The sequence below is a fragment of the Podarcis melisellensis genome, assembly GCF_964234715.1.
Source record: "Podarcis melisellensis genome assembly, chromosome: 2".
In the NCBI taxonomy this organism is placed as follows: domain Eukaryota; kingdom Metazoa; phylum Chordata; class Lepidosauria; order Squamata; family Lacertidae; genus Podarcis; species Podarcis melisellensis.
This window is the reverse complement of record NC_138529.1, coordinates 54,576,753-54,604,591: the sequence shown is the minus strand read 5'-3', so window position 1 is coordinate 54,604,591 and position 27,839 is coordinate 54,576,753. Positions and strand designations below refer to the sequence as shown.

The 27,839-nt window shown below is 42.2% G+C and overlaps 1 protein-coding gene across 2 annotated transcripts; it reads right to left on the bottom strand.

Annotated features, from left to right (window-relative positions):
• On the bottom strand, positions 1–27,493 carry KIF3A (kinesin family member 3A). Of its 2 annotated transcripts, XM_081893563.1 has the most exons (18): positions 27,327–27,493; positions 21,258–21,531; positions 19,853–19,997; positions 19,102–19,186; positions 18,601–18,706; positions 17,461–17,600; positions 16,353–16,550; positions 15,045–15,219; positions 13,499–13,600; positions 11,217–11,288; positions 8,298–8,454; positions 6,758–6,938; positions 5,640–5,750; positions 3,373–3,498; positions 2,700–2,753; positions 1,734–1,802; positions 1,456–1,580; positions 1–229 (listed from the first exon to the last, which is right to left on the bottom strand). In XM_081893563.1, exons 1-18 carry the CDS (start codon positions 27,330–27,332, stop codon positions 181–183), a joined length of 2,175 nt encoding a protein of 724 aa, XP_081749689.1. In that variant the 5' UTR covers positions 27,333–27,493; the 3' UTR covers positions 1–180. The 2 variants fall into 2 exon arrangements, with proteins under 2 accessions (XP_081749689.1, XP_081749688.1); XM_081893562.1 differs by lacking the exon at positions 11,217–11,288 and having other exon boundaries at positions 27,327–27,492.
• Positions 27,494–27,839: the final 346 nt, after the last annotated feature.

Below are 27,839 nucleotides of genomic sequence, written 5' to 3'. Positions count from 1 at the left end.
TCAAGGGAAACAAATGTATTTCTTCTTGTCTCCAAGACACAAGTGTAGCCCTTTGTAGCTACTTCTGTGTCAACCAAACATCAAAACTCTTCTGCGATCTCCAGAAACGAGAATCTGCATATTTGGGCCAAGTATTAAGCCACACGCTAATCTTTATTGCAGTCCCACCACTGTCAGAGTCTACTGGAGCAACGACTCGATCACAGCGCCTGATTTGGCAGAACGTTTTCTGTTTGGAGAGGAGAAGGAAAGTTATATGAAGAGAGAAATTAATGCTGTCAAATCAAAGTGCACATAACAGACAACAAAATCTAGAAACCAGGCTGATTTCAGGAGGAAGCTAAGATGCCCCCATTTAAGGTAAGCACATGGTCACAATGAAACTTTAAAAGGTGCTTACACTGACATGTTTTTAAAAATGCTTAAAACATGTTAAACATGTCTAAATTGTGTCGTAATCAATAGCAACCATGGATTCAAGAGCAGGGAGAGGAAAGCGTTTGGGGGGGGCAGGGAGTATAATTTGCTGTAGATTAATCTAATATACTTTTAGGGAAGCAATGTCCCTAAATACAGCTTTAAGTTCAGTACTGCCCTGGGCTAAAAATATATCCTCTTGGGAGAGAAAAGATTCTTGCTCACTTGTAAACTTGTGGGTGGCCAGTGGCTTCAATTTTCCTAATTGCAACCACATTCCATTTGAGAGCTACTTTTATTTATTTCACTTCTATAATCTTTCCCTGGTTCCCCAAGCAGAGTGAATGTTGACAACATACACAAACTGAATCCTTTGGCCCTGGTATGCACACAGCAAGGACACCCTCAATTTTGCAATTTTAGGACAGCTTCAGACATGCAGCATGGGCATTCATTGAGTTTTTATTTGGCATTGAACAGAATGGGGGTGAGGACAAAGTTTCAAGATGGTGCAAAACACAATATCCTATAGCAGTCTGTGGCATTTGCCCTCCTAGGTGACATCATGCTGGGTCATAAGGAAAGGGTTAAATGAGTATGAAGTGATTGGCAAGTGGGAATCCAAGGGGAGGAGTTAGAGAGAGAGTTAGTGTTGTTAAGAGGTCAGTCGGGTGTTAGAGAAGAGAGAGGGAGGATAAGTCTGTGGGTTGGGATAGTTTGATGTGAGAGAGTGAGAGAATCTGTTAAGAGGAGTCAGATAGACAGTTGGGATAATCAGTTAGAGGTAATAGGAAGGTATAGGCCGGTATTGAAACTAAGAATAAGAAATTGACAAGAAAAATTATCTGAAACCATAAACTTGTTAATGCTTATAAAATAAACTTGTTTATTTGGTTTAATGTTAACAATTGTCTGGACTCCATGTATACCCGAGAGAAACGGATTGGTGGCAGCAGGGAAGCAATCACAGTGGTGGCACAGGGATCAATAGACAGTCAAACATCTGGGGAGCCTGTGTGATCGCCACACAGTCCTTACCTTCTGCCAGTTTTGGGTCTTGATCGGCCTTTGGAAGTCCTTGGTCTCTCTAGTTTCAGCAAAGACTGTCTCAGGCTTTCTTCTGTATAAGCTAGATATACATGGGAAAGGTCCACCTCAAAGGGCTGATGAGGGGTAAAACAGACACTGTGAGTAGACATTTGTGGGTCATACCAAAGTATAGCATCAAAGCTGAAGGAAATTATACAAAAAATGCAAGTGTAGAAAGCTGGAAAAGTGTGGACTGCAGCAGCCTACATTTGCAAAGGATCACTTACATCTTTTTCCTTTTTATCTGGCACGGGAGTCTGTTTTCTCATATTATTTCCGGTATATGCCACACATTTCTTAAAAGAAAAAAAAAAGAAGATAAGGAAGGAAATTAGATATTGTACCAAGTAACCACACTGCTGGGAGGTCTTTTGCTTCCTTTGTTGCAAGGAGGGCAATCTCAGCAATTTGAAAAGAGGCAGGTTTTGTCCTCAATATGCCCAGAAGAATTTTAAGGGTGCAATCCTGGCCATGCACCAAAATCAGTGAAGTCAGTGTTGACAGGGCTCGGGTGCTTATTCATTTGATTTTATTAATTACATTTTTATACCACCCTTCATCTGAGGTTCACAGGGCCTTTACAATATAAAAACACCCACCCCACACATATAATTTGTTTAAATAGGCCATAGATTGGAAAGGCCTGGGAGAAGAGAAGAGTTTTTGCCTGGTGCCTAAAGATACGTAACGAAGGCGCCAGGTGAGCTTCCCTGGCAAAAGCATTCCACAAGCGGATGTAAGACACAGATATTCCATCTAATGGAAAGAGTGGACCACGTATTCTAAACTGGATAATGAGAAACTGACACAGGTAGGTTACTGCTTTTGTGCCTAGCAACACAATATGGAAAGTCCTGATAATAAAGGGGGTATAACATAAAAGATCAAGGCTGTCCTAATGTTGCCCTGGTAGTAGCTGGCAGGGCAATGGAGCTTACCTGACCTCCCATCACCAGCGCTGCTGAGGCTTACTGGAGAGGAATGAAGTTGGTGCAGTGCAAATGCACTGATGGAAGCCCTGAGTAGCTGTGCCTGTGGTTTAGCACTGTACGGACCTTGCTGTCCTTCCACATCCCAGTAAGCCACACCAACAGATGCAGTGACAGGTGACTAGGTATGTGCTGCCACCACCTTGTTGACCACCACTGGGTTTCACATCACTGTTCCCATGCATTGCAGCTGTGCTTACGTACCAGCTGCCATTCTCCAATATCTTCATTCCAGTGAACGTAGTTTTCTATCATTTCCTTGAAAGAAAAATCAGAAGAAAAGGGGGGAAAGTAACACAGGTGCATGACCTCTGAGATCAGGGCCGTCTTTAGCATATGCGGCGCTGGTGTGCAAAAAACTGCCCAGTGCCCCACTGCAGACGGAGGGAGGAGAGCACTCCCAACAGAGGCTTAGGAGGGAAGCTGTGCACCTCATGTGAGCAGCGTGCGTGCACTGGGCAGGCCCCTCAACAGCCCGCCAATCCCAGGCACGCAGGAGGGTGTAGATGGCCAGCTGCCTCAGCGCCTGCAGCATAAAAGCTTGTGGCGCTCAGAAGAGCTCTGCTCCGCTCGGCAGTGGCTGTTGACTGGCTTGGCTCTTCAATCCCCGGACTCCAAATCTCGGCCCTGGACTCTTGGCCTGATGCCCCCAAGAGCCTGGCGCCCGGGTGCTTGGCACCCCTAGCACCTATGGGTAAGCCGGCCCTGTCTGAGATTCAGACACAACAAGGGCAGCTTGGGAAACTATGCTAAGGGAGGTGCAAGTATACAGCTTCTGTTAACGTAACAACTGGTCCCGAGGGTGAAAAAGGCCGCTTCCGGGGTCATTATTGCTGAATCTCTCAAAACAAATACAGGGCTCCTTCAATTATTGTACCTGATAATCCTGAGGTATAAAGTTGTCAATGATAAGCATTTGAAGACGAAGCTCCCTGCTGAGCTGTCGAATGTTCTCCAATAAGCCTTCAATTTCTCTCTGATGTTCTTGTTGCAAATCTGCCATCTAGGAATAGCAATTATAAAGCAAGCCATCAGGAAGCGACAACCAGGATCACCCCCTAAGAAATGGACTATTCAACCAGACACATAAAGCTTGTGGTGTAAAGATAATCGTGATCATCCCATGCCAAACCTGGCATCATACTTAAAGAGTGTTTTCATGCTCAGTTCATTCTAAGAGAATGAACTTCTACCTGTCAAAGCCCCTTCCATCTGGTGGTTTTAAAAACGAACAGGCCCCAACCCAGCATTAATTTGTTTTCATCTTCTCCATTATTCTTTCTTCCTATTCTAACCATTTGATGGATGGTAATTCCAGCAAATGAAAATTAGGGAAGTTAAGGAAACCTACTTTTTATTTATTTCTTAGCCACTTTCAATTAAAAGGACATTCAAATTAGCTCACAGAAGAATAAGGAAAACAATGAAGCCAACAGGCATGACTTGATCAACAAAAAGCATGCCAGTTTAGCACCAGCACTAAGGCTCTTTCATATTGACCCAAGCGTGGAGGCTTATGCTGATGTCTTAACAGATGTGCTCTGTAAATGGTTGTTCTTCAAAATCAACAGAAATAGGGCTCACTTCCTTGGTCTTTCAGGCCTAATGCCAGATTGGGAGGATGAAGGGACCAACGAAGATGTCCCATGTTGTCTGGGTCTCATATGGTCTTATGAAGCATCCAAGCTTACTGTATTGCTAGAGAAAATTTGAGAAGGAACTATGCAGAGGGACCCTCTTCTAGCACCCTTTGCCATCCTTAGAGGTGTATGCACATTTGTGTCAGTGTGTGTAGGAGGGTGCTGCAGTGTTGAGTGGGGCAAGGGGGGATGTACACACATGGTTGTGCATTGTGACCCCCCCACAACAGTTTCTCATTTTCAAAATGTGTCTAGAAGCCTGAAAAGATTGACAATCTCTTACCTAACCATTGCACCATTCTGTTACAGTAGCACCTTGGCTTACGTTACCCTCGGGTAATGTAAACTTCGGGTTGCGAAAGTGACAAATCTGGAAGTGTTTTGCCACACACGCATGCGCAGAAGCGGTTCCTCCGGTTGCGGAAACCTCGGGATCTGACGGCAGTTCCGGAACAGATCCCGTCCGCAACAGGAGGTACTACTGTATATCCCATAGCTAGAGAAACAGGCATTGCTTACATTATCCACCAGGTGGCTCCCTTAGCAAACACTGAAGCCCTGGTAAATTTTCACTTCAATATTTAGTTACTGCCACAGGCTTAAAAAAAAAACAACTTTTGAACTGCTTCTCAGAACTTCACCAAACCAATGAAAGTGCATCTTCTTTAACAAGTCTGAATAAAGTCCACCAGTAGTTTTAATCAAAATTGGAAAAAAACAAACATATGATATACTGGTATAATAAACATAGCAGTAAAAAGGGTTCATCTTCAGCTTGCTTAAGCTGGCTTTCCTGTGGAAATTTTTAGTGAATCAATTTGAAATTCAGCTCATTCCCAGACCTCATCAGGCAGATCATGTATGCCAAGTTTCAAGTTATTAGCTCAACAGGTGCCATTTTTATAAGCTATCGATTATTGAGGCTTACAAATAGCAGAGCATTTTGTTGTGCTGCGCACTTTCACTAAAGGGGCACTCAGAGGATAATAAAACTTAAGCAGAAGAAGAATAAACTGAAATAAAATCAATGTAATAGCATAAGACTTATAAAAACAATTAAAAGCTAACAAAACATTAAATAAGTCAATGAAACCATCAAAAACCCGAGAGAAGAAAAAAGTTTTACTTCTTTACTTACTAAAACAAAAAGATGGGTGGTAACTCTTGTACCAGTCAGGGAAAAGCATTTCACAGATGAGACATAACCACTAAGAAGCCCCCCACCCCCCTGTTGCCACCAACCTCATCTCACCTGGCAAGGAAGGCACACTGCACACTGATGACCCTGTATATGTGTGCATTGTTAGCATATACTAACAGTATATGTGTTCACTTACGTAAATAACCAAATACTCTGGAACAGCCATATGACTCTCACACACTCCATGCTATTTCCTTCTGTGGTTCTTTCTTACTCCCAACATGAGCAACACCACCTTTTCTTTGTACAAGAGTCAAGGGCCATTTGCATGTTCATATCTTTATGACACTTTATGACACTGACCTCTGACTTGGCTGCCATTAGCATTGTCCAGACTTTTTTCAGCTTCTTGGTCTTCCCTTGTGCTTCCTCCTGAAGGCTGGTGTACTTTTCCTCAATGTCCAAACGCTCTTGCTGTTTGCAAATTATTAAAAAAGCCACAAGTTAGCCAGAATTGTCCAAACTGATGTGCTGGTGGGAGGGTGCTATTCAGTCCTGGCTTTGGGGGATGATTCACTTAACAAGTGTATGTAGGAATCCTATGTAAACGGCTGCCTCACAGCACCACCTCACCTCCATTTTGTCCCCACACCATCACTTTGTTTCAAAAGTCTCTACTGGCAATTTGTTATCATTATTTATTAAATTTGTATGCTGCTCTTCATCATAGAGCAGTTTACAGCATAAAAATACAAAATGAGAACACAAAATGCATAACAAAAACAAAGAAATAACCACCTCCCACAAACCCATTTAAAAGACCATAGGATGTTTAAGCAGCCAAGGAGAGAAAAAGGTGTCACTCTTTCTTTATTGCCAGGTTTCCAGCTTCTACCTCCTCAAGCCCTGCAAAGTCTGAAGTATCCTTCTTTCAGCTTGCTGTTCTCTTACTCCCATTCCTCTCTATCCTTCCCTTCACTGGGACAGCCTTTATGGAAGTTAACCTACTATTCTTTTTTTCCCCTTTGTAAAGCTCTGACGCCATTTCCGCGGCTCCCACTCAAGTGCCTCTGCTACCTACTGAAGTTCTTGCAGTGATGCATGCTGAGCTGCTCCTGCACATTTTAGTTTCTGGGCCCAGTTCTACAGCCAGGGTGTGTAGAGGGAAAAGCTTCCCCTGGCCTAGAGCCAAATTCTCTCTAATCATTTATAATCTGGACAAGCTTATTCCCTCAACATGGTCAGGAATCTTTCAGACACCAAACAGAAACACATATCTTGAGCAAGTGTGATAGCACACTAAAGCGGAAGGTATCTAATCTTTCAGGGATCACCATGTTCTACAAACGGAGATACCATCTCCTGCCTCTCATTTCAAATGTGCCTTCGTCTTGCCTGCACATGCACAACATGCAGGTAAAGAAAAGTACTGTGAATGCCTTTTCAAAACACAGCAATTGAACAGGGCAGCAAAATCCAACCTCTTTCTCTTCAAGCTCCCTCCGCAGCTGCTCTGCTCTTTTCCTACGCTCTTCCAGCTCCATGTTGGATTCTTCTAGAAGCTTCTCCTGCTCCTCTGCTTTTGCCAGTAAGTCCACGCCTCCCACGATCACTTTCTTTTCCAAGGCTGACAACTTCTCCAGCAGAGACTGATGTTCTTGCCTGGATAAAAACAGGAAGGGAGGGGGAATCGTAACGATTATAAGCTACATACAGATCTCCAACTTCAGCTGAGGGGCCCACACACTGCATGCCCGAAATCCCAAACAGTTTCCTTTAAATCTAATAAATAAATGTAAGAAAACAAGCAGCCACTGTAGGAAGACTTAAGCCTGTTCCCTAGTGCTTGCTTAAATTTAGCTGGGCTGAACAGGGCCTACTTTTCAATCCACTAGGGGCTGCTAGAAGGAGACAGTCTCACCCTGTTCTCTCAAAAATCTCTGTTAGTTTGCTGTCCTGCTGTGCTCTCAAGATGTTTGCAAAGAGGGCAAGACAGAAGGTTCTAGATCTTGTCCCCACTCCCAGTTCTCTTTATTTATTTAGCATCTTCTGTAGAACTGTGCAAACTGTGGGGGGGGGGCAGGGGAGATCATTAGACAACAGAGGCTTTATTAAACCCCGTCAACTCTCCTTGGTACAGACTAACATCTGAACAGCCCCGCAGTATATTTGTGGTGCGGGGGAAGTTGTACATATTGGAGAACTGCATGTAGGCAAGGAATGCATGTTTGGAATGCAAGGCCTGAAAGTCTGTAGAGGGTGGGATGGAGAGGAAGAGAGAAAGCTTTCTTTAGCCTGTGAACAATAACAAAAGAGGGATATGAAAAATGCAACTGTATGTGTGGGGTGTATGCATGAGCATTCCAGTTACATTTGGGGTCTCTGGAGTGCGCAAGTCTCCCAAAGAAGGGGTGTTTTTAGAGTGCATGATAAAGTACGCATGCCCAAAGTGTCAATGAGCTGTTGCAAGGCAGGGTCTATTGCAGGTATGGCCAAAATCGGCCCTCCAGATGTTTTGGGACTACAATTCCCATCATCCCTCACCAGTGGTCCCGTTAGCTAGGGATGATGGGAGTTGTAGTCCCAAAACATCTGGAGGGCCATGTTTGGCCATGCCTGGTCTATTGCCACTGTGAGCAAGATGCTTCATAAGTTAACTTCTATACCTTGCCAAGCAAGCAGTGTCTGTGTGTGTGTGTGTATACGTACAGTTCAAATCCTCCCACTTTGGGGACCTTGCCAAGATCCCAAATGCACTTGAAATGCCCCCAACCACATCTCAAACCAAATCTCAACATGCCCTTATCACCAATGAGCTGTGCCACCTAAGAGACTAGCTATGAAGCAGGAAGTCCTGGATTTGAATGTCACTCCTGCCATAAAATCACAATGGAGCCTTAGGCAGGCCACTTTCTCTCAGCCTGAGCCCGACAATCATACCGATTTGCTTCACAGGCTTACAACCATGTAATTCTATACAAACGGCAAACATGATTCTATTCCAGTTTCAGCATTGCTCACTGTGCTTTAAGCAGGTCTTTCTCCCGCTTCTCCAGCTCTGCCCGGGCCTTGTTTCTTTCTTCCTCTTCCATATCAAGCTTTGTTTCAAGAGCCTTCCTTTCTTCATCAATCTTCGCTTGCATCTCTATCATCTTGTCAGGAGAAACTTTCTTCTTTCCTTTCAGGAGAGCCAAGTGCAGGTTTAAATAAATCAAGCATATAAATACATACATACATACATACATACATACGTACATAGTCCCAATATATGAATTATCATTAAAAAAATTAGATTAGTTGTTATAACAAGAATTAAAGAGCCTACGGCTGCTACTATTAACTCAGAAGCTACAGGAATGCACAACTGTAAGAGAGAGAAAGAACAACACTCTGGTGATAGCCCTGCTCCATCTTAGTGATTGTTTTTTAATTATTTACTAGGAGCTGAAATTTTTATCAAAATATTTGCTAATATAGTCACCCCTGGAGCATTTGCCCTCAAAAATGTCCTCCAGCCATATAGCAGAATTCTAATTTATTTAGAGGCGTGAGTGATTTTAAAAACCCCAAATAATTATCATAACAATCATCTGCTGAGAATCAGTGATTGGAATGAAGAATTGTAACATAGGGAATAAATTGCTGATTTAGAAAAGGACAGTTGTATATCAAATTAATTGCAGAATGTTTTCTGTAACTCAATCAATTTGGAAGTTACTTTAAAAGACACACAACAGCCACATGTACCTAAAGAAGCCAGCACTTTAAAACTAATAATTAGAATGTATATAGTCAGAATAACAGAAAAATAAAAGATATATGTATGAAGGAACAAAATTAACGTGACAGAAGGGGTACAAAAGCTAAAAGCAGGTTTGCAAAACCAAAAGAAAACTCTTTGCACTGCGATTTGAGGGAAGAAAAAGAAGGGTGGGGGGAAAGAATCATTACTTTGTTTGCCCCATTTTGCTCTCCCCTCTCTTGCCCCCACATCTTAGGCTATCTGGATACATCTAGACTGATTATATCTTGAAAAGGAGCAACAGTTGTATTGCTGCTGTAAGGGGAAATCCCTTAGACTACCCTTGCTCTTTCCCACAGCTACATTTGGATAATGTCACACACAGAAAAGCTTTGCTCAAGTGGTGACAGTTCAGTGTAGAACTTCATTGGATCCGTTAACACTGTCTAAGATATCTGGGGGGCATCTTGAATGGAGGTCTGAGAGAAAAAGCTAGGCATTCTTAACAAAATATTAAGCAGTTTCAACTGTATTAGATGGAGTGCAAATCAAACACACCAACCTGATTGATCTTGCATTTTAAGAGGAAGAGGCAAACAAATCGCAGAGAGGCAGCACACGCACAAAGGAAGTGGGTGGGGAGGGAAAAAAGAAACACATTATTGGCTTGATTTGTTTTACAAAAAGAAAAAAAGAAACAAGATCTTAAGTAAAAGCATTCATCAAAATATGCTTCCATAGACAAAAAAACCCCAGCAAATTAAAACTCCAAAATGCAAGATTAAATATGATCATCGCTGCCCCAAGTTATACTGAAGAGTATTATTAATCTTCAGTACATTGGAGGATAACATTGTTTCTCTCAACAATATTATGCTAAATTCTGCTGTTCAAGCCGCAAGCCTCTCACAAAGATCATGCTCTAAGAAACATCCAAGAGGGTGATCTACTACCCTCAGTTAAAACCAGAGCATGTTGACGTAGCCAATTGCCATAGATGTCCAGTTAAGCTTACTTGGCATTTGAGCAAATTGCCAATCGGCTGTTGCATCTCACATGACCAATCACACATGTAGGAGAGTTCATAAGATTTCAATGTTAATTTCAGCTGGGAGTTGCATAGTTTTGTTTCTAGAAACTCAGGTGCTTCCACAGAGGCAAAGTGGCAAATTTTAGCTGGTGCCATCAAAGAGAAGTAGTAGCATTGGGGGAGAAGGAACAAATGCAATGAAAACATGCAACATGCAAAGAACAGTAAAGGGGAAAAGAAGTCACAGAACGGGAAGAATAGTTTTTGTTAAAACCTGAAAGCCCAATCTATGCCACACGCTCCTCTTTCAAGCTCAAGGTTATTTTGCGGACCGAAAGTGTTCTTCAAATGAGAACATCCCGTTGTGATTAAGAGCAGTGGTTAGAAGCAGAAGATGCAGCTCATTTGTTTCCAACTGTTAATGAAAAGTGCCTAATAAAACCCCCTTGAACCTTGCTCTACCTCATCAGTACCAAAATTGACATGTCTACCCACAACAGTTAAATGCTGCAACTTAGCAGCTCCAAGATACACAGTAAGTCCCACAGGTGGAGGGATTTCCCAGTCACTCCTGATGTGCAGAAGGAGAAATGCCAACACATATTGTAGAAGCTGATGGGAAGTGGCCTCTGCGCAAGCAGAGCTTTTTGGCCCAGGAAAGGAGTGTGAAGTTTTTCCTTCTTTAGCGATAAAAGAGTTTCAGCCAGTTTTCTGGAAGATTACAGAACTATGCACACTTGCTTAGCAACCTTTCCAATATATATATATCTAGAGAAAGATTGTTAACATCCTACTGAAATATATACGACTGTATATCAGTATAAAGCTATGATTTTAGAGAACATCACCCAATGCCAAAAAATCCACTCATTTCCTGCCACCTTATATGACCAGTACTAACATGCATTCTTGCGGTCCTCGGCTATTTAGCCAAAGATTAATCTCAAACACTTCTCTCCCCACCACTACCCTCCACAAGAACTTTGCAGCAGCAAAGGGGAATAAAAAGCATGCTTTAACTTGGGTAGGTGGGTGGGGAAGAATCCACATTTCACTCTGAACAAAACCAATGTTGTGGACAGGGAGCAAAATGCAGCATCAAAACAAAGAGTGCAAAGGTTATGGAAAGGCCAAAACTTCACTGGATGACCAAAGAGCTCCCACTCACTAGTGAAGGATTTATCCAGAGGTTTCTCTATGACAGAGCATGTAGAGTCTGAACTACTGCTGCTGCTACTGCCTGGAAAACAGAGAAGCAGGCCCCATGGAAAACCCAAGGAAGAAGAAACAAGATGAAAGAAACACATGCTAAGCATTAGCTCTAAAGGTCAAGAAGCTCAGAGAGACTGGTTTCATGCTGCACAATCCCATTTTCATCGTCTTCCTGTGTACAGCTGCAGTGTTGCACATGACTGATTGACCCAAGTCATCTTTGTGGCTTAGATAAATAATAATAATCAACTGAGGCAATTGACAGTTGCCTTGGTTTCGGGTAAAGTGTGCCTCTCTCACTTCTTCTAGCAGTCAATGTGGTGTTTTTCAATAAAACAGTTTCGGTGTTGGGTCACTTATTAACTGTGACTAGCAATGGATAAATGGGAAACTGAACAAGGACGCAATCTGGAAGAAGGAAAAGGACCTTTAACATTGGAACAAAGACATCTGAATGGTAGCACCCCATGGTCTATGGCTCAAAGGGATGCAGCCAAGATTTACATTTAACCTCAAGTCAAGAATTGAGCATGTAGAGGGGGACTGCACTTCTGAATTACATCTCATGAGAATGTGAAAGAATGCAATAGGCACCATATCCCATCCAACAGGTTAGATAATTTCCTTCTTCGGACCATTATTTTGAGCCTCACATCCATCTTCCCCATGCCAATCCCTGTCACAAAACTAATGAATAGCTGTGCATGTTTTCACGTGCACAGGGATAGCTAGTAAGCTGTGTGCTTAATTTGGTTCAAACAGCACCATCACTTACTTTAGAACCTCTTTGTTCCCACAAAACTCTGGCAGTTGAGTGGAACACGGTGATGGATGGGCAATGAAGCAGTTTTTGAAAAACTAGCTTCAAAATTACTGTTATGATGACATCGGCAGGTAGCTTCACCCTCAGAAACATCTTAGTTTCATCTTAGCTGCCCGACAATAAGAAATCAGCTTGGGTAAGAATAAAGCCAGCAGTTGTTATTACTAAATGAGAGTGACTCTTCCGCTCAGAACTGAATGGGATCAGAGATCTTGCAACAAGCCTGTACACTGCTCTGAAACCGGAACAAATCTGGAGGCAGCATGACCATAAATAAGCCTGCTCCTCTTCACTGTGATCAAGGAAATTGTCAGGATTTTTATTAAATACCCACTGTTTCAGAATGAGAACACAGATCAGACAGACCATCTAGCAATACTAGCTTTTCAGACCCATAAATGAACACTAGTTGCACAAAAACACACACCAATCTAAACAGAAGACAGACAGAAACCCACTGAAGAAATGTCAACAGAGCAGACACCTATTTATTTTTCAAATGCAGGAATGTGATTATGTTGTTTAGGTTATGTTGTTATGGATAAAATATATGGATTTCTATTTACAGAGAAAACAGCAGAGCATCTTCTTTGCATGCCAGTGGTTCCTGGTACAATTCCTAGCATGTTCAAGGAGGCCTGGGATAGACCTCAGTCACACCCTGGAGAGCTGTTGCAAATCAGTGCACACAATGCTGAGCTAGATGGCCCAATGGGTCTCTCAGTATAAGGCAACTGTCTTTAGAAAGAAATGATTAAAAGACCCGTCACCACTGCTCCCTCATTCCCAAAAGGAAGATTACAGGAGGATACAACAGATCTGAAGATGTGGCAAGGTTTTTTCTCAGGAATGAGCATGCCATAAACACAGAGAGGCCCATACAGCAAACTCCTTGGCAACTGAACATCAAATAGGTTAACAGCTAGATCTCTCCAGCTACACAATCAAAATCCAGGCACTAACATGTTGGTTGAAGCAAGTTCCACTTATTTCAGTGGAACTTGCTTTCCAGTAGTATTTTCAAGAGTCAAGTGTATATCCTAAAATAAAAAAGCCTGTACTAAGTACACCAAAGTATTGAGACAAGACAGTGACCACCTTGATATGCAAAATCCTTGACAGTTTATAGCATTTCATACAACCCAGATTATCTGACTACCTATGCACCCTCCCTGTTACAATCGCAGAGGAAAAAATCAACCAAGAACTCAAATACCTGTGGATTCCTGAACTATGAACATACTGTCACTTAAGAGCCATGTTATTCAAGAAAACTAGCACAAGTGTGTTGGGCAAGTGGAAACAGCATTTATCTTTTAAGTAAGCAATTCCAACACTTCTAAAAGAGCCATGATAATTACAGCAAAATACAGATAATTAAAAGGTGAACTGCGGCTATTTTTTCAGCACCTTACCTCTTCGCTTCTTCCGCTTTTCTCCATCTTCTCCAATCTCCCCATCATCGTCTTCATCATCATCTTCAGAGCCACTCGTCTCAGAGCCAGAGATCTCTTCCCCTATAGTATTATTGTGTGTTTTTAGTGGCTTATCCAAGAAACAGACACTCTTCAGTCAGTGCTCATCTACAGCTTATTGTTGCATCAGCGAGGCACCCATACACTTCATTATCTTAATTTAAAACTCACCCTAGTTCCGTCCAATTTCCTTTCCCACCCTTCCTAGAAAATCGGACTGCAAGGAAGCCTGGCAGACCGAACAGACTACCATTAGCAGCTGGATGTGGGCCTGGTCTTTATCAAATTGATTTTGCTGTATCCTTTGACATCAGGCAGGTTCTTCTGCTGTGCGCCAGTAGTTTCCAGACTTTTCCTCTGGGTGGCCCACGTGTAAATATCAAAGAATCTTGGCAAGCCACTTAATGATTTTTTTACCTATTGTAGCAATTGTATTGAGCTGTGCTAGATGCTGTGTGATTTCTATTGCTTTTTATTTCTTACATTGTTTCTTATTGTATTACAATTAGAATTTCATAGAACAACTAATAAAATATAAAATACAATATAAGAGAAGCAATAAAAATATAATTAGAAATCAGTATGTTTTGTGCGCTACATTTTCAGCTACTGCTCACTAGACCACTTGAATGAAACTCATAGACTACTAGTTGGCTGTAGACCAGTTTGGGAACCTCTGTATTATTATTTTTAGTGCCTGCTAAAAGTATATTTGTTTAGGCAAATGTATCCAGACATGTAATAGTTGACATGTGTTTTAATCTGCTTTTAGCTTAACTGTCAATTTTAATTATAAAAAATACTTTTTAAACACTTTTTATTAACAGTTTTATTGTGCTTTTTGTGTGCAAACCACTTATAGGTTCTATTTACAATCAAGCAGCATATAAATTTTCTTAAATAAGTGAAACACTAGTTGCAGGCAAGCCTAAACAAAGAAAAACAAGTAACCGGCAATCTACTCTTAGCTCCAGGTACCATCTAGTGGGCAGATGTAATATTTTACTGAAAGGAATTAAGCACTAATTTGAAGTTCAGAGCAAGTATGATGTAGTGGTTCAAGTACTTGACTTAGATTTGGGAATATTTGGGTTCTAATACAATGACTTTCGGGTCAGTTGCTCACTCTCACTAACCCACCTCAAAAGGTTGTGAGAATTAAAGGGGGTGTCATTCTGTACACCCCACAGCAGGTGTGGGGAACCTTTGGCCCTCCACGTTGCCAAACTACAATTCCCATCACCCCTGGCCATTGTCCATGCTCGCTAGGGCAGATGGGAGTTGTAGTTCAGCCACACCTGGAGGGCCAAAGGTTCCCCACTCCTCTCCTTTGAGGACAGGTTCAAAACCTTTAAGCATTTTAACAATCAGAATTTCTCTGCCATTTGAAAAGTTATTAAGGTAATTTGGACACTCAGTGCTATTTCTACTACCTGCTTGTCATCTCTATTGAAAAAGGACTGGTGGAAAAGTGTTGGCAGGTTACCTTCCTCCAACTTTTTCTTAAGTTCTTCAATTTCTTTTTGAAATTGGCGAAGCAAAGCATCCTTTGGATCTTCATTAATTCTAGCCTTATTCTTGATGTTCTTGGCACGGTTGGCATATCGCAGAGTGCTGATAGTCTCGTCATAATTGTAGTCTGCTGGACCAATGTTTGCACACTAAGAAAGAAGAATAAAGCTATGTACAAAAAGCTGGGTGGAAGCAAGAACTTAGAAAACTACAGCTTGAAGAAAAACAAAGTCAATTCTACAGACTGCACAGCACGGTGATCACATTTAGGGTAAAGTTTTGTCATCTGTTGGCCATGGGGCTGCTCTACAGATCTCAGCCCAAAGCATAACAGAAGGCCAAATGTCTGTTGTCCGGCTGTTAGAGACCCCTACTTGGTTCACAAATTCCTGTGCCCGGGTTTGTCCTGAACTTATACAGGGGGCACTCCAGTTAGGAAGCCTAATATATAAAGAGGTGGCTCCATAGAATCACAGAATCTAGTCCAACCCCCTGCAATGCAGGAATCTTTTGCCAATGTGGGGCTCAAACCCATGATCTTGAGATTAAGAGTTTCATGCTGTACTGCCTGAACTAGCACCTTTCCTTTAATGCACAGAAATCTATAAAGTTATTTATCGATGTGGTTCGTGTCTGCTTCACCAATTGGTAACACTTCCTACATTATACTAAACACACCAGGCTAAAAAAAATGTTTCTGTATGCATTTGCCTGCTTTATCATGCTTTCAAGAATTATGCTAACCCAAACCCTAAACATGGAAAGCTAAAACTTTATATTCATACCCCATATTGTATATATTACTTATAAATAGAGGGTGGAATTCAAGGTAGCGCTAAGTGGGGTACGCATGCAGACAGAGGTTTACTTGTGCAACAAGACCTTCCTTCTCCCTTTCCTTCCCCCACATGCCCCCCAAACCTGAGCCAGAGTAGATTTAAGGCATATGGGAGCACATAAGGACGGGGGGGGGGGTCCAGCTGTACTAGCGGACATTGTTCCATGTATACAACAACTTAACTGAATCCCACACACAATTTTGCAGCAAAACAAACACATACTTTTAAAAATTCCCATTAAGGGCTGGTGTGGCATATTGTACAAGCTGCCCAACTGAAATCACTGCTAAGTGAGGACAAAATGGGAAGCAGGGAGAAAGGGCTGTGTGGAAACTCCTTGGGAAGGAGCATAAAGGAGAAGTAGCAATAGCAGCTATTACAACAAGCTGTTGCCTCGGCTCACTAGAGCATTATGGAACTGAATGTGACATTCTCGTCATTACCATCATAGTTTTAGAGTTGCCTCCAAGGGAATCCTGTAGCAGTCGAGTCAGTTTAGAGTTCCGGTAAGGCACGTGAGTGCTCTTTCCATCCACTAATGCAGAAATGACATTCCCAAGGGTAGAGAGGGAAAGGTTGATTTTGGTAGCTTCCTTCAGTCGTTGCCCAGTGGCTCCAGTTTTTGCTTGCCTCTCTGATCCCTTGAAAAAGAGAGGGGAGAAATTTAGAAGGGATGGAAAATTCCAGCACAAGCATTTTCTGCAAACGAGAGCACAGAACACTGCAAAGCAAAAGTAAAGGATGGGGTTGCCAGGGGAAGCTTCAGTTAATCAAGAAGTTCATACACCCCAGAAACACTGCAAGGAACCCCAGGGCAGATGACATCCCTAAAATAACAACTGCTACAAGCAATGCCTTGGGGTCTTCTTGAAAACAAGAAGAAAAAGAAGTATTACATATGTAGAGAAGCTACTGCACTGCAGGAAGAGGGAACAGTGGGATCATTTTTATTAAATAAAACATTTTTAGCCCTCATTATTGCAGAGCCAGAGGGGCAGATAATGATTGCTGTGGGTTATAAAAGGCACACAAGCTAAAAGGCAAATAAAGATCCAGATATACTGTTTTTTTATTTGAGGATTTTCAGGAACAAACACTGTATTAAACACTGGTAGGCAGAAAAAGTCCAGCTAGGACACAGACGTTTCAACTGATCTAAGGGAACCTACTACATTTTCCCAACAAACCAAGAATCAATTCCCAGAAGAAAGCATGCCACAGAATCTCATCCTCCACGATTTTAATGATAGTTACACAGTAAAAGCTTTTAAGACTGTTCCTGCAAAGTTATGGTCTTCTTCTTCCTTGCAACTGAGCTTGGGTGAATTTGCCCAGGTTGTCCCAATGCTTTGAGCCAGCAATCCTTTGTGAGTAAGCACCACTTAACACAGAGACACTTGCTTTTGAGTACCCGCACAAGATGGCTCTGAAAGAAGGGTCTCTTGTGATGCCTGTGATGGTATCTCAGCCCTCGTGTTAAGATAGCCCAAGACAGCTGCATCAGAAATGCATGCAACAATTTCTCCGCAAGGAATGAATGTAGCAACTTACCGCAAGGTCTACTAAGTGCAGTTTGCCCATGCGCACATGTATATTCCCATCAACACCCTTCTCACTGCACTCAATTGTAATTGTAAAGATAGCATGGGAACGGGAACTGTGCTCATTCATATTAGTGGCACCAACAGAACCTATGTATAAGTAAAGGCTTACATTAACAATTCCATTAAAAAAAAAAAAAATTTCAATACTGCCCTTCATTCATTCACAGGGCAGTTTACAATACAAATGCACAAAGATGCATAACAATAATAGCATATGAAATAACAGCACCCAAATTGAAATAACACTGTTCTGACACTACCAGAGCAACTGCAACACTTTGCACAGATTATTGTTTCAAAAACTATAACACCAAGGCACACATGTTGTCTTTGGCCCTTATTTATCAAATTAATGCATAATAATCACAGCTTCTTATTGCTAAAAACAAATACACATCTATAATGCATCCGTTTATCACATTAGCTGTGACAGTCAAAGAAAACACTGCCGAGGGTGAACAGCAGCAATGTTTTCTGGTGCTCCAAATTTACAGCTTTTGATTCAGCTGCACATACAGTCATAGGGGAAGACAGAAATTCATTTAGATTTAGTTCTCACTTTGAGAGCTCAATGATATTTATTTTTTAACAACTCAAGTATCAAGAATCTGCATCCCAGTTGTCTTCAGCCTGCAAGCATTTTTTGCATAGGTAATGCAGAAAAATAAGCCAGCTGGAAACATCAGGAACTTTAGTGAAATTTAATTGGTATTACGCAGCTTAGATTTCTTTCAGCTGGTTACCAGCCAACCACATGCAGCAAATACATAATTTTTAAAGGTTTCAATTACCCATTCAGGTATTGCTTAATCTCAGATGGCTGAACAACACTTGTCCCTCTAAGAAGTTGGATAACTAGTCGCATAACTAGTTAGCATGCCAGAGTCTCATTCGTTATGGAAATTCTGGCATGCTAACTAGTTATGCGACCCCCGAGCGGTCGGCGTCCAACTTCCATTCAGGTATTGTGTATTTTCCTAAATTGGCTGGCATGTCTCTTCTTTTCCACAAGAGCACTCTGCCCACCTCAGAGACATAATGTGTCAATCACACATAACGGAGGCAAGAACAGCTATGCGCAACTTACGGTTTTTGTGACCAAGTGTCATAATTCTGTCCATGTCATCCGCATTGTTTACAACATAAGCTGAAAGATCTTTGATATAGACTCCCACATCAGGTCGTTCTTTAACCTATAAGACAAATCAGGCAGTCATTTTGGGAAAGCGCCTAAAAACAGCCTTTAAAGAAATACTGCCCTGTGTCCCTCCGCTCACAGAAGAGACTCTGAGTGGAAGCTTCTGTGAATGGAAGGTGGAGGGGGGGGGGAGGCAATTTTCACTTACTTTTCACCAAATAAATTCCAGAGGGTTAAGAAATTTTTGGAACACCATGAGAGGGTGAAGAAGAAAGTGTGAATTTGCAAAACATAATTCCCTTCGCTCTTTCATTCACAGAAGCTGTTGCTGGGGTGAAGAGTTTTCTGATGAGTGGAGTGACATTTGGATACAACACTTTGTATTTGCCCATTAGTAATTTTGTTATACTATTCCCATTGCTCACTAGTTTAAAAGTTATTGGTGCTCACCTCCAGCCTCTGTGTCTGATCCTTCCCCAGCAGGTCTCGCACTTCCTCATTGTAGATTTCCAAGTAAGAGACTCTGACCAAAAACCTGAAGTTTAATGCACCCAGAAAAAAGAACATATCCAGAATTAATTTGATCTTACAAGCAAATATACAAAACACCAGACTGATGTAAAACTAATAATGAAGGGATCTTATTTCAATCAGGAGGTTGGAGCATGTTTCCTGTAAGAAAATGTGAAAGCATTTTTGACTTTTGACTTTGGGGGAAAGGAGGCAGCCAAAGTGGGAACATGATGCAAGATTACAAAACAATGATGTCACAGAGAGAGAAAATAATCATCCTCACATTAGAATGTGACCATGTTGACCATGTAATGAAACTGAGACACAGTAGATCCAGCACACACAAAGCATATTTTTCTGTGAAATTAACTGCCACAGGATGTGATCATGGCCAGTGGCTTTAGTAGGAAATCAGACAAATTCACGGAGGATGGTTTTGGGTAGACATAATAGCACAAATTGCTAAACCGCAACCTCCATGTTCACAAGTAATCCAAACCTCAGTCTAACCTAACACTCTAAACACCAGATGAAGGGGAAATGCAACAGACTGCCCTGATTGTGGGCTTCCAAGTAGCATTGAGCTGAGAATGTGCTGAAACAGGTTTCTGGATTATTTTGGCCATTGGCTTCACCCAGCACTGGTGTTTTAGGGTTTGGGGGTGAGGAAAGCAATTAAGTGATTTACCTTGTATCACCTTCTGCCTTTGCAATGTGGCCAAAAATATGAGCAAAAGAATTTGGAATGATCCCCCTGAGTTCCGGAACAGCCCGGACACCTTCCATAGTAAATGTTTTTCCCGTTCCGGTTTGTCCATAAGCAAAAATCGTGCCTGCAATATAGGGCAGAGAAGTTGTTAATCCTTTCTTGGACACCACCAGCACTATTAAGACAATACAATGTAAAGAGCAATGGTTGGGTATGAAATAATAATAATCATGGTTTAGCTTAGCACGATGTGCACCAGCCACAGCGAACCTAACACACTCCCACCTCCTAAGTTTTGCCTTCACTAAACCATCTCTTCATATTTCATTTAAATTGAGGATTGAAATTTAACATTACCTCTGGTCAGTTTCACTAGACTGTGGAAGAAAGCATGTATCACTAGGACAAGCACAGAAGGGGAAACCCTTTAAAATTGATTTGTAATGGATTTTTTCTCAGCAGTATTAGCTAGCAGCCTCCATGTACAAGTTCAGTAACACCCTCCTCTAATTCTAACACAGGCCCAAAATTCACCTTTCTTGTCATAGCAGGATACACATTACAGTACTAAGTGCAAAATACACGCCTTCCCCATTTACTATGAAGGGTGCATGGTCCCATAATTAGGTCTCTCTCTCTTGCCTTAAAAACAAAACAAAACTTCAAGGTTTCTATATGAATGCAACTTACGCACCAAAAGGTGGCGGGGGACTTGAGTATATGTATCTAAATTCATACATACATACATACATACATACATACATATATACATAATGTGAGAACAGGCCTATAACAGGAATTGGGGAAACAGCAAGTGAAAAGTCAGGGATGGTGTCGTGTCCTGGCATGGACACAATGCTAAACTATGGTTCAGTGCTATGTCAATGAGGTTGCTAAACTTTGACCTTGCCCATCTCTTCCTTTAATGCAGCTGTGGGAATATTAGTAGTTTCGTTTAAACTATGGCTTATTGGACAAAGCTAGGACCTGTGTTTCATGACTGTATCTGGAAGGTACCATGTTGGCTATCCCTGGACACAACTATTTCTCTAAACAAAAGTTGCCTCTGCAACAAGGAGAGGAAATCTACATGTTGTCTGATGGGGACCAGATATGATTCTAAGAGGATTTGGGAGATTATAATGCAGAAGGATGAATATTATGTAAGTGTGTGAACAGGCCTTAATCACAGTAAAATATTGTTGATGATTATGTTAGCAATTAGAAAAACAGAGGCACTTTTCAGAAACAGAACACTTTATGAACAGTTGGCGTACTGTAATTAAGCAGAACAGTAGGTGCAAACAACACGGGATATTTGCAATTCTTAATAAAGCAAGGGTCAGCTCATACCATCATTTTTATGCAACAAAGAAGCACTTACCATTATAACCTTCTAGAACAGAGTCAATAATTGGCCTTGCCGTTAAATTATAAACATCAAGTTGTTTGCTCTCTGGTCCAAAAACGGTATCAAATGTAAATGTCTTGGGAGGTTCATTGGAAGAATCTGTTTTATGGACAGTAATAGTGCCTCGCATTTCGTCGACATTAACTGCCATCTTGTAACACATTGCTTTTTCCCGTTCATTGAAAGGCCGGCAGCGAACAACAACCTTAACATTATCAGAATTGTCCGACTTCTCAGATTTGTTAATCTACATAAAGAAAGAAAATAATCAATTATAATTCATGAAAGAAGCAAAGCTGTAAAGCAAAGAAGTGATCTGTAATCACCACCTACTAGATAACAACTACTTCTGATGGCAGAGAAACAGCATACTGTTACACTGAACCCTCAAATTCAAGGCCATTCAACTTTTTTGTGTGCCTTGGTACCTGCTCAAAATTTGTGGTTGCCTCTGCCCCGTACCCAAAGTGGTTGTGAGGAAAGGACTTGACCCTGACTTCACCACACCTTCAAAGGCTCTCCCATGCTTCCCGTATCAGCTCTAAGCTTGGAGAAAGGTCTACAAGAAACTGAAAAACTGACCTTTGCTTAAATTTATTGTAGATGCTTGGAGACTTTTATTTTCGAGATATAAGATTTAAAAAAAAAAAAGGCAGGGGAGGGAGCAGGGATTACCTCTGCATTTACCCAGCAGATTAAGAGGTACCCTGTACCACTGGAAGAAATTATTCATCCCTCTCCTGGTCTGGGGCTTGTTTCAGTGCTCCAAGATCAGGGCCTGAACCTTTGTCCCAACCTTTGAATTGAGGCAGAGGATCATCATTCCCACACTTGTTGCGCAATTGCACTGTATCTCCAAAAACTTCCAAGCACCTTCAAAGCACAACGTTAGGGATCATTTCCAGCTAAGTTAGGGGGAAGGCTGGAACTTAGTGTACTTGCCATGGTGAGCGGGACTATAGGCCCTTTCCCAAACTTCCCTGAGTTCAAAGATGTTTCCCCAGATTCTCCAAAGAGAAAGAAAACATCAACAGACTAAAAAAAGAGGGTGACGTCAGAATATTGGAGCACCAATATCTCTTTGGATTGCAGCATACATGCTTCAAAAGTAAGTCAAACTGCACTGCAGATTTTTTTGTAAAACCCCCAAATTTCAAAAGGGTTTACACCATATTTAAATGTGTTATATTTGCCAAGTAAAAGATTTACACTGAGATGTTTTGTTCTAGGTGAACCGTATTATAAATACCATGCACTGAAAGAACATTGTCAGTATCAATATTCTTTGATATGCATGTTTGTAAAACAAAACAATTTAAAACAAAAAGCTAACAAAATAAAACTGTGAAGTTCTGCATTTATGCAAAAGTGAAAAGAAAATTAAAAAAATGAATACGCAGGTCTCGGATGAAAGATATTTGCGCTGGCAGCAGTTCAGGTGAAAATGATCTCAGGACTGTAGCTGGTTACAAATTAAACATGAGTCAGTAGTGTAATGTAGCTGCAAACAAGGCAAATGTGATTTTAAACTCCATTAATTGGTCGAACATCATTTGGAATACTGTACCATGTCCAGTTCTGGGTGCTATGCTTAAAGAAGGGCACAAACTGAAATATGGGTTCAAAGCAAGGCAACAAAGATGGTCAGAAGGAAAGACTGAAGAACAAAGATGGTCTTATGAGGAAAGACTGAAGGAACTGAGTATATTTAGCCCAGAAAAGAAAAACTGATGGGGACTATATACTCTTCAAAAAACTGAAGGGCTATCACACAGACGAGGGCAAAGACTTGTTATCTGCTGCCACAGACACTAGCTCAAAGGGGCTAATAGTTGAACACTAGCAGAACTGCTTGAACAATATGACATTAGCACCAATTACCCAGAATAGGGTTGGGGTCTTGCTTGATGAAGGTTTTCAAGCAAGAGGCTGAACAGCAACTTGCTGGGGATGACCTAGTTCTGGATTTCTTGCAGCAAGCTTAGTGGTTGGACTAGATAGAATTGTAGAATTGAAAGGAGTGTTGCAGGCTAAGAGATGCATTTACACAAGGTGGTACAGTATACGGGCAATTTAAGCACCAACAGCACAATCCTAACCATATCTACTTAGAAGTCAGTCCTATTGATTCAATAGGGTTTACTCCCAGGTAAGTGAAGACTGAAGCCTTAGCCTCCATGTCATCCTCAACAAAGATGTATTGTTTAAATTATTATTAATTGTATACCACACTATACCTGTAGATCTCAGGTGGCTCACAACAAAAAATTACAATATAAAAGACACAAAATACATAATAAAAACAAAAATGAAGACCAACCAATAATTTCCCCTTTCAAAAGGCCATCAGATGTCAACCAGCCAAAGGCCTGGTTCTCTATATTACATATCTCAGAATCATAAATCTGAGCAAAGGCACAGGCAAATGGTTCTTCTATGAAAAGCAATAGCAGCTTTTGGGAACGTTTTTCATCCGCTCCTTAATATTTACCTATGTGCTTGCATCCACTTTGGTGGGTGCCATCTGGGAGGGTCCTGCAAAATTCTGTGTGTGTGTGTGTGTGTGTGTGTGTGTGTGCATTCGTAAACCCTTTGACCACTCCTACTTATCAGCAGTCGAAACCTACACTCCACCCAAATGTTGCTAAATACAATTCACATCAAATTCAGTCACCATTGTTAGGATGGTGATAACCCCCATTGGATGGTGGGGGATTAAAAGCCAGCAACACCTAGAGAGCCACAGTTTAACCAATTTTGAGACAACTCTGATGTCTAGACTTTCACGCTCAATTGCCTAGGAAGTCTTGCTGTAGAACAGCATACACGTTTAATAAAGTTGCTACCACTTTACAGAGGATGCATATGACTTCACAGCAAGGAAATCACAAACACATCAAAAGGCTTTTACTTAGACACAACAGAATGCATTAAAAGGCTCTGACTCAGCGGTAAGTTCAACTACACATACATTGTGACATCTGTAACAACAGGAAAAAATGTTGGTTTTGCTTCAAAAAAAGTAAATGAACAGCCTCAGTGAAAGTTCACAGCACTGATGTAGGTATAAGGCATGATATTCTAATGCAAGCAAAATTAACATAAGCCATACTAAGTCAACCTGAGGAGATTTCAATGACTTTTACAGGCTAAATTTGATTTCTGGGATCATCTTTTAAATATATTTTACTTTTATTTTTGCAATCACATTTCCCAGAAAACACTTATTCCACAGACTTCCCCAACATACAAAACTGAGTCAGGGCTTAATTCAACACAGGATAACAGTCACCAATGCACACAGTAGTAAATACCAAAACTTGCTCTGCCTTAAGGATGAAGGCATTGACTGTGATCACCATATGACATCACACAATTTTATTGTGGATTTCATTTTGAAAGCTGCCTTTCAAGGGTCCCTGTCCAGTATGGCATATGTCCACAACATCACAACAAATAATCACATGATTTTATTGCATATTTAAACATGGCCACAATCTGCAAAAACCTTGTTTTGAAAACTGCCTTCAGGAAAGGCCCTGCTCAGTGAGGTACATCTATCCACAGCATCACAACAAGTAATCACATGATGATTTCATTCTGGATTTTCGGCTTCATACTGCAGGAATCTCACTTTTGAGAACTGCCTTCAGGACCCAGGCCCAATGAACAGTATACATACATACATATATGGTTGGCATCCATCTGTCTTGAGAGACATCAATGATGTGAAGTCAAATGGCTGCGTTAGCAGCACCTAAGTGTGTATATATATATATATATATATGCTTTCGTAGATTTTCACGGGTACAGGAATGCAGGTTTTGGTGTCCTCGGGTGTCTTCCCGTGTAAAAGTTGGGGTGTCTAGGCGACGTTTCGACGAGGTCTCACTCGTCATCTTCAGGCTGGTGCTTTCGGCTTCTTGTTACTGGAACAGAGCAGGATCTCAGTGTTTGAGTTCCTATAAATACTGTTGAGGGGGTGTGGTGTATAGCCTCCAATGTTCTGGGCAGAGAGGAAGTTCCCAGGCTAGTGTGCCTTTTCTTCTTTTGTTCCTTAATTACTTGAGGGATATCTTGAGTGATTTCTTGAGTGATATCCTGAGTACCACTTAGGTGGGTCATTAGGTGTGGATTAGTTGCTAAAGTCTTTGTGTCTTGACCTCTTGAACTTTGTGAAGAGTTTTTCTGAGAAGATGGCTGTACTGCACTTAGTTGTGCTCTGGCTTGGCTTCGTGTATAGGGGCGAGCTGTGGTTTTGTGGCCTGTGTCAGCCAGATCTGTGTAGGGATTGCAGGGGGGTGCAGCATCCGGAGGTGCCACCATGGTTTGGCTACTGGATGGTGTCTGTAATTTATCTGTGGAGAGGGTCTGGGTTTGGGTCTGGTGTGGTTGATTGGTGATGGCGTTCTGTGTGCCTCTGGATCTGAAATACCCTGCAAAGTCTGCCCAGCCACGTACATTGGACAAACAAACAGACGAATAAATGCACGTATCGCAGAACACAAGAATGCCGTCAAAAAAGAAGAAAAAACTTCCTCTCTTTTCCAACACATGAAAGAAACAGGACACGAAATTAATTTTGCAGATTCCAAATTGCTCTTTAACATGGAACATCACCACAAGAGAATAATCATGGAAGCCATCGAGATAGAGAAACACCCTCACAACATGAACAAGCGTGACGACACATCCCGCTTGCCAGACATCTGGAAATTAGCCCTCCCCACAAAAACTGACACCAGATCCAGAGGCACACAGAACGCCATCACCAATCAACCACACCAGACCCAAACCCAGACCCTCTCCACAGATAAATTACAGACACCATCCAGTAGCCAAACCATGGTGGCACCTCCGGATGCTGCACCCCCCTGCAATCCCTACACAGATCTGGCTGACACAGGCCACAAAACCACAGCTCGCCCCTATACACGAAGCCAAGCCAGAGCACAACTAAGTGCAGTACAGCCATCTTCTCAGAAAAACTCTTCACAAAGTTCAAGAGGTCAAGACACAAAGACTTTAGCAACTAATCCACACCTAATGACCCACCTAAGTGGTACTCAGGATATCACTCAAGAAATCACTCAAGATATCCCTCAAGTAATTAAGGAACAAAAGAAGAAAAGGCACACTAGCCTGGGAACTTCCTCTCTGCCCAGAACATTGGAGGCTATACACCACACCCCCTCAACAGTATTTATAGGAACTCAAACACTGAGATCCTGCTCTGTTCCAGTAACAAGAAGCCGAAAGCACCAGCCTGAAGATGACGAGTGAGACCTCGTCGAAACGTCGCCTAGACACCCCAACTTTTACACGGGAAGACACCCGAGGACACCAAAACCTGCATATATATATATATATATATATATATATATATATATATATATATTTGTGTGTGTACAGTGCTTTTTTTCTTTAAAAAACGTTTAGGGGTACTATCATTTTGATTCAAGAAAATCCCCATTTCATAGTTCACATCGGGGAAAATAAATACAGTAAATGGGCAAAAGTACAAAGGTTCACAAAATGTTTAGGGGTATGTGTCCCCCTGGTCCCCCCAGAAAAAAGCACTGTATATGTATGCATGTATACACAAACACACATACATATGTAATATTCACAACAGCCCACATGCTTTTACTGCGAATTTTCCAATCGGTTCTGTAGGTGGCTTTTTCTTTTTAAAAAATCCGCTGTAAGGTAGATATTACACATAAGGTAGATAATAATAGAATAGGTGAGGTAGATGTTATTGACTCCTGTAAGGTACACATTATTAACAGCAGCAGCAGCAACAACTACACGTTTAATGCATGCGAAGCCGCCGCCCCCGGCCCATAAGCCTGCAGAACCGCCCGCCCCCCGCAGAAGCCCTGCAGCCCGCCGCCCTCCCGGCCCTTCACCCGCCGGCGCCCAGCCTCGCTCTCCGCCAGCGCCGCCCCTAGCAACGGACCCGCAGCGCGCAGGGAAGCAGGGAGGGCGGGGAAGGGGCCGAGGCGCCGGGGAAGGGAAAGGGGGAGCGCGGTCTCTCACCGGCATCTTGCCTGCCTGCCTGCCTGCGCTGGACTCAGCGGGGCTGGAGGGGCTCCGGCCCGGGACTGCGGGGCGTTGAGGGAACAGGAGGCCGGCAGCAGCCCGTCCGCTTCGCTACAATAATGGTTAACACAATAGCCGGCCCCAGTGCGCCTGCGCCGACTGGATGACAGCGGGAGCAGCCCACCCTTCCCCGCTCCTCCCCGCCTCCGGTCCTCAGCCTGCGTCATGCAGAGGCCTGTCAGCCAATAAGGAAGCGGTCCCTCCGGCGGCCGGCGGCTATTGGAGTGGGAATGGAGCCAATGGGAGGAAAGGAAGGCAGAGCGGCGGCGGCGGCGCAGTACGCGGGAGACCAGGAGAAAAAGGGGCGTCGGGGAGGAGAATGTGTGGATGCGCTCGGGTCACGTTGTTGGGTCTCAAACATTCAAGCTAGCAGTCTGTTGCACAGATTCGCAGCTCTCCAGGGTCTTTCACAGTCATACCTGGAGATGCCTGTGATTGAACCTTCCTGCA

Bases quoted from the DNA above. Each gene is read 5' to 3' on its own strand.
- KIF3A (XM_081893563.1), bottom strand. The intron at 8,455-11,216 runs GTGAGTGGGAGC...CTCTCCTGAAAG, and splicing joins TCTGGATAAATCCTTCACTA to GAAAGAAGAAAGTTTCTCCT. The intron at 5,751-6,757 runs GTTGGATTTTGC...ATTTGCAAACAG, and splicing joins GGGAGCTTGAAGAGAAAGAG to CAAGAGCGTTTGGACATTGA.